General features: G+C 35.9%; 1 protein-coding gene across 1 annotated transcript in view; it reads right to left on the minus strand.

Moving 5' to 3' along the window:
* The window catches only part of rab32a (RAB32a, member RAS oncogene family), a 19,545-nt gene extending 12,324 nt beyond the window's left edge, over nt 1-7,221 (minus strand). Inside the window, exon 1 of the mRNA XM_019125648.2 lies at nt 6,733-7,221. Within this exon, the coding sequence (XP_018981193.1) occupies nt 6,733-6,946 (214 nt within the window). The 5' untranslated portion in view covers nt 6,947-7,221. The remainder of the gene's footprint in view (nt 1-6,732) is intronic.
* Nucleotides 7,222-7,458: the final 237 nt, after the last annotated feature.

Consider the following 7,458-nt stretch of genomic DNA (forward strand, 5'->3'; position numbering starts at 1 on the left):
AAATAAACATTCAAATTAATTCCAGACCATGTTAATGTCAGTTTTTACCACTATATGAACGCATTTTATGGGAATGTTTATGGAAATATCCAGTTCATTCCATGTTCTGTAAAACTTGTCTTGAGGTAGCAACAATAATCAAAGGCAGCTCAGCATAGGGTCAATTGGGCAAAAGTTTGCTCTTCTCCTATGTGATCAAACCTTTACTACACTAAAATTCATGATTATTATAATGGTAGACAAAACAGGGCTCATTATGCAGCACAACCACAATAGGTCTGCCCTTTGGGTTTTTAATGAAGGCCCTTTTTGACAGGCGAGGTACAGTGATGGTGAGGTTTTAGGTCATTTTTATTATTTTTCGTCATTTTCTGAGTGCTTCTGATCAATAATGTAGACGCCCTAAACTGGCCATGCAGGGAAAGAGAGAGTCAGAAATGATGGTGTCAATAATTGTGCAGTGGGAGACCTTATTCTCCCCTCTGGGGAAGCAATGTCAAGAATCAATCTCCATTTATCACCAATCCATGGACTTGTCTTTACAACTCACAAAAGAATCGATGGGATGTCGACCCGCCTATAGCATGTGCAAATATAGCACAACACAAACTGACAGTTTCTCAACAGCAAAAGGGGACCCGAGGTAAACAAAAGCTTTGAATGCATGATGGCAATAGAGATGGGCCAATCAACATTTTGAGAGGTCAATAGCAGCAAATGATTTACAATAAATATGATTAACAATTAACTGTTTTGACAACATTGAGTGAGTCTTAATGATAGTGAAGGTTTATTCAGTGTCTAGTTCTGTTTCTATTGCTTCCTTTTAAAACCACAAAAAGTGGCACTGGCTTTATGAAATGCACTATATCAGTTGAATGAGGAATAATTGCATTCGCATATGTGAAACAGAAATTCTATCAGACTCTATAGACAATTGAACTTTGCATCTTTAGGAAACAGTGTGCAATGTAACAAAGTAAAACTGATCATTTAAAAAATAATAATAAAGTAAGCATTTTGAAATTCAGAAATGAAAAACATGCCTATCATAAAACATATGGATTAAAGTAACTGTACAATTACATTTTAACGTATTATTCAATGAATTAATGTATAGCACAAAAAATGTATGTCACTGACCCACATGCTGTAACTTTGAAACAATTATAGTACCCTACCTGACTATTGTTTAATTTCTTGGTTAGACATCACAACAAATCTGTGTACTTCTAAATATGACTGCTAATGTGAATTATGGTGATTATGAAAAGAAAATCACTTAAAAGCTTGAGACAGTGAGAGAAAAGAGGGGGTTGTGGCATATAGGGAGACAGGGATACTCGCTGTCCATAGCCATGGCAACCTGAAGTTTCTCCTGCATGGCCTTCATCAAGATAACAATCTTGTGGGTGTGTTGCTATGGCAACAATCCAAGCCAGACGAGCCAGCTGCATATTTTCTTTTTTTTTGGCACTCAGTGGAACATCAACACACTTCAGACGCTTTGGGCCGCCATTACTTCCCCAACCAACAGTACAGCTAATGACCAGAGACAGAGGCTTCAAGGCACTGGGACAAAGGCTATCTGCAATCAGCACCGCCAAAGATCACCCAATACTGACAGAGACCACTGTAGCTGTATTTTAGAAAAGTTCTTGACCAAAATAAATAAATAAATAAACTAAAATAAAACTAATAAATGAATTTGATTGGCTTTATTGATTTCTGAATGAATATGCTACAGTGTAGACTGGAGTAATGGCTAATGAAAACTCTGTTTTTCCATCACAGTATTAAATTATATTTTAAAATATAATAATATTTCACAATATTACTGTTATTTTTTTACTGTAATTTTGGTGAAATAAATGCATCCTTGTTGAGCATAAGGCATTTCTGTCAAAAACAATTCAAATATCAATACATATGTAGAAGACAAGTTAACAACATGTAAAGGGAAGATTTAATAAATTAATTGAATACTTTTATGGATATATAAAAAAGATTGTTATAGATACAGGTACATGTAGAATGCTGGATGGATGGATGGATGGATGGATGGATGGATGGATGGATGGATGGATGGATGGATGGATGGAATGACAGACAGAATGATAGAATGATAGATAGACAGATAGAACGACAGACATAATGATCGATAGAGATAGAATGATAAAAAGACAGAGAGACAGATAGAACGATAGATAGAACGCTAGATAAAACGATAGATAAAACAATAGAATGATAGAACAATAGATAGAACAATAGATAGATAGATAGATAGATAGATAGATAGATAGATAGATAGATAGATAGATAGATAGATAGATAGATAGATAGATAGATAGATAGATAGATAGATAGACAGACAGATAGATAGATATAGATGTTCTAACACATCTAGGTTAAGAGTTTCTTTAAAGCTCTATGTCTGCAATAAGCGTGTTCCTTTCAGACAGCCCCACTGGAGCACTGCTATTCTGGGCCAAGGTAGGCGGGTGAGCCCCTGGCTTCACTCAGGGTCCGACACATATGTATTTGCAGAAGGCCTTGATTACAGTCATCCAGTTCAGGGTCATTATCGTAATCACTAGTCGGTGCGGGTATAGAAAAACAGCGTACTTGATAAGTACCACTGAGCTACCAATTATGTGCATGATTAACAGGGTTAATTATCAGTGTAGAAGTAAATGCGTAAATGGGGCAGACTTTGATCAACTTTATCCAGGATCATACAGGTCTGGACTAGTTTTGGGAACTGGGCCAGGATGTCACAGTGAGCAGTTGAGATGCCTGTGTTTTTTAATTGTACATCATTGATATGGTATACCACACAGTAAAAGTAAAGTATTCCAGCTTTTCTCCAGACACATTCACACATGCACCCACATACTGACTGAAAGAATGCAACCTGTGTAATTCACACATCATTGACATTGTCCTTGCAGCTCACTGTGACAACCAAGACTCGGGTGAGAGAATACAAGGCTGAGAGAGAAAGAAATGAAGAGTGGAACATAATCTCTATTTTAAAGGAATACTGCGACTAAATGAAGGTCAATACACGGCTGATGAAACCTCAAACCCCTAAAAATGGCTTTTTATAGCTCTTTTATATATCTTTGGCTAGAGATATTGTATATTTGCCATTCTATGGTTTACCATAATGTTTTATACTTTTTTTCCAGAAATATATTTGATGTCTTTTATTTGCCATACAAATTTTTAATACATAAATGGACCTAATCTCATATATTTAATCTGTATTTCCTATCAAAGTATGTGTTAATAACTTGTTTTTCCTATATGGCCTGTACTAATTGTTCATAATTGCTTGGACTTTATACTCAAAATGTCCAAATAATTTGTAAATGACTGGTACAGGTAATTTTACTGATAATTAAAAATATATACATATATAATATAAACTCATATAAACTATCAAAAAAAATGTCTTGTTTACAATGAATTTGAGATGTACAGAAATGAAACTACACAGGTCAATGTCTATTAAAGGTGAAAAACAAGTTGATAGCTCTTTGGCTGAAGACTGTGTAATATTTGTTTGTCATTCTATGTTTTGCAATTTTGTTTTATACTTTTTACAGATATACGTATATGCATGCTCTATTTGCTATATGTATATTTTTATTTGACATAAAATATACCTAATCTTATTTATTTAATCTCCACTTCATGTAACATAACGTGTTGTTTTTCCCAGGCTGTAGGGCCTGTACTAATTGTTCATAATTTCCTGGACATTGTACTCAAAATGTCCAAATGCTTAGTCAATAACCAGAATGTCCAGGTAATTTTACAAGAAAAAAATTATTTGAAACTTCCTGAAGTAAAAACTCTTATTAACTAACAAATAAAAAAATTATATATATATATTTCAATTTGAAAATACTTGTATCATGCCAGAGTACAGATTTTAGGGTGCAGTTTAGATAAGGTAGGGTGACCATACGTGCCATTTTCCCAGGACTCGTCCTGGCCAGGATTTCTATATTGCCTAAAATATCCAGGTTTTGGCGTTGGTTTCCTGTTTTCATACTTAATGAAGGTAATGATCGTTTGTCCAATAACATGCAGACACTGAACGTAATCTACCAATCGTGGTGCGTGAGAAGGTGGGATCTACAAAGAGCGGTCAAAGCGATGCAAATACGTGAACATATTAGTGTTCGACTTGAAGCAGCACTGAGCATACCGATCGGTGTATGACATCAAAGTACCGTGGTCTGCGCAGCGCAAACAAAGCCAAAACGTGGATATTTTAGGCAATATAGAAATCCTGGGAAAATGGCACGTTTGGTCACCCTACATAAAACAACCCAGCCTTTCAAATCCTCATGATTCAATTTCACAGGAGGCTGACACACATGACACTGAAATTAAATTGAAAGCTAAAGTTGTCCATTAGTTTGCTGTGGACAGTTGGTACAGTATATTGAATTACACATGCCTCCATGGTCCTATTGTACTCAATGAATACTGCAGTGGAAAGACATAATCTGTCTTTGGGGAAATATAGAGATTGCAGTGTGGGTCTACCAATGGGAAGAGAGAGAGTGTGAATAGATTACAGACAGACAGCTCTCCAATGTCTCACAATCACTTAAGTGTGAAAATGCTGAGTCATTGTGAATTCCTAAGTATATTATTAACCCTATAAAGCTAGATCATATCTGATAAATTATGAACATGATCAAACCTTTGCTAAAAAACTTGTTGTAATCAATCTTCTACATGCCTTCCACCTTCTGACTGATATTCCATACTTTTTAAGTAAGCAAAAGGCCTTTTAGTATAACTAAATACTAGAATCCTGTCCCTATACTTATATTTTTATAAGTTTCATACTGTATTTTTTTTTAAGATGAACATTTACTGGACTGAAGCAAGTTAGGTTAACTTGCTTATCCATATATGGATGGAATATAATTGCATTGCATATTTTTTGTCTAAAGGTTAATATATATATATATATATATAATTACTATTATTTCATATGTCAGGCATTACAGGGTTAAATGTATGACACTGTATTGTATGGGTGGGGAAAGAAATGAATGTTGTATAGGAACATTAATCAAATAACAGAATAGATATGGAATATCTCAGACTTGTATATGTGTGTAAAGTGCATGAAAAGTCCACGAGCAGTGTTAAATAAAAGCTGTGAGAGACATAGAAAGAAAGAAAGAAAGAAAGAAAGAAAGAAAGAAAGAAAGAAAGAAAGAAAGAAAGAAAGAAAGAAAGAAAGAAAGAAAGAAAGAAAATTCTTGTTTTATGACTTGCCTGCATTCCATAATGTCATGTCAAGGTTTCAGTTGATACTTGATTTCACTTCCCTTTTCACTCTTTAGTTACACAGCACTGGTGGTACTGTGGGTCTGTTTGTGCCACCGAATCAACAAAGATAACGTATATGTGGAATTTGATTGGTTAGTAAACCTATGCACATTTAGGCTGCGTCTTAAAACCCAGTGAGCTGCTTACTAAGACAACATTTAAGCACGTTCTGGCCCAGATTAGGTCTATATAGGCAGCTCGCAAAGTCATAATAGTGGTATGAAGCATATCGCTCCCCTCCCTTCTCTCTAGTGTCAACATGACCTACATTGCGTAGCAATTATGTTCGCTGACGTGATTACAGCAAGCTAGATCTCAAACCTATTCTGGGCTTTCAGAAAGTTTAAGGCATTCTTCCCAAACTGAATTTTTGCTTTTATTTAGAGGTCATAATAGCCAGGAATTCCACCCTTTTTTTTATTTTTTTCATTTTAAGAAGCCTTGGGGTACCTAACTGTGAGCAGATAGGCTACTGATTCTGGAATCAAAGCGATGTCCGAATCGATCTTCGAATCGGATCTTTTCAATGATACAATTGAACATGTTCACTAACGCGGTCTGAACGATTCGTTCACAAATTAGATTGATTCTGTCCTAGGTTTTTGAGTCAAGAATTTTCAAATTAAATATAATTTATTTATTTTTTATTTTAAAGTGGTTTGAATCACTTGAACGATTCTAATGAACAGATAATCTTTTGAACATTCTTTTGAACATAATGATTCGAGAACCGGTGAGTGGGCTGATAGTAAAGGATTTGTCTAAAAATGTTGTGGTAAAATGTCACAAATAATATTACCTGGAAATATGTTTACAACTGATTGACAGTTTTAGCAACTTTTCAAACGAGAGATAACATAGTAGGCTACATGTTGCGTTTAATGTAAATGCAAATAATTTGGGTTCGAATTGACTTTGTTTTGAACTGAATCAACATATGCAATTAAACCTTTACATTTTACATTAAATCATTTACATTTTAGGTTAAAACACAGTTCAAAAAGCAAACTCAAACTATGCTACAGACTTTATATTTTGTTTATCATCTTTATTGGAACGGTTAATCGCATGCGATATTGTCAAGATTTAGGAGACCACGCGCCGACGCAATTACGTCATGATTTATAAGGAAAGTTGAACTGTTCAAAGGAACCGAATCTCGGAATGAACTCGGACTTTCCATCATTAGTCTCTCAAGCCCAACATCAAGAGTCATGTGCTACGTGTGCGTGCCTTAAGGCTTATTTAATGTCGAGACAAGTACAACAAACCGTATAACTTTTATAAGGCTTTAACACTTTAAACTGCATCTGTGTAGGCTTATTAATGAAACCTAGATTTAAGACATTTCCATTTACACGTCCTTACCTGCGATGTCCCACAGCTGTAGCCGCACTAGTGTTTTGCTGTCCCAGTGGAGGACTTTGAGCGCAAAATCCACTCCTATGGTCGCTCTGTAGTGTTGCGAAAAGAGTTGATGCACGTATCGCTTGATGATGCTCGTCTTTCCCACACCAAGTTCCCCGATTACCAAAACTTTAAACAAATACTCCTTACACTCCGACACGGACCCGCCTGCCATAATGCCAAATGTCAGTTATGAAAGAGGAAAGTTTTGGCAACTTTGAACAACCACTTCCCCTCTACTCCCTCACACAGTTTGGAGAAGTGCTTTGGGTTCAGGGACGAGAGTAAGGAAAGTATTCAAACAGAAAGCACACGCTCCCTCTCCTCCCACCGGACAACCACCTGATAAGTCATAGGATCCGGAAACATCACGCCTCGATTGGATTGCTTTGCTTTTCACCCGCTTGGGCTTTAGGGTCAAAGAAAATAAAGAACACACACATATACTCATGCGATGCGGTCTGATGAGTCGTAGACGTAAAACAAAAGAATCTGAATTTCAACATGTGCGGTTCCTGAGCAGGAGACACGACTGCAAATATTGCACAACATCATATTACGAACATCAGAAACGAAGAAGCAGATAAAATAAAAACCTGATGTGGCATTTTAGAGTGTTTAAACCGCATTTATGGTGATGTGGGGTTAGAGAATGATGCTTTTATGACGTAACACATTAAAAGATAT

This window comes from Cyprinus carpio, chromosome A20 (assembly GCF_018340385.1).
Source record: "Cyprinus carpio isolate SPL01 chromosome A20, ASM1834038v1, whole genome shotgun sequence".
Taxonomy (NCBI): domain Eukaryota; kingdom Metazoa; phylum Chordata; class Actinopteri; order Cypriniformes; family Cyprinidae; genus Cyprinus; species Cyprinus carpio.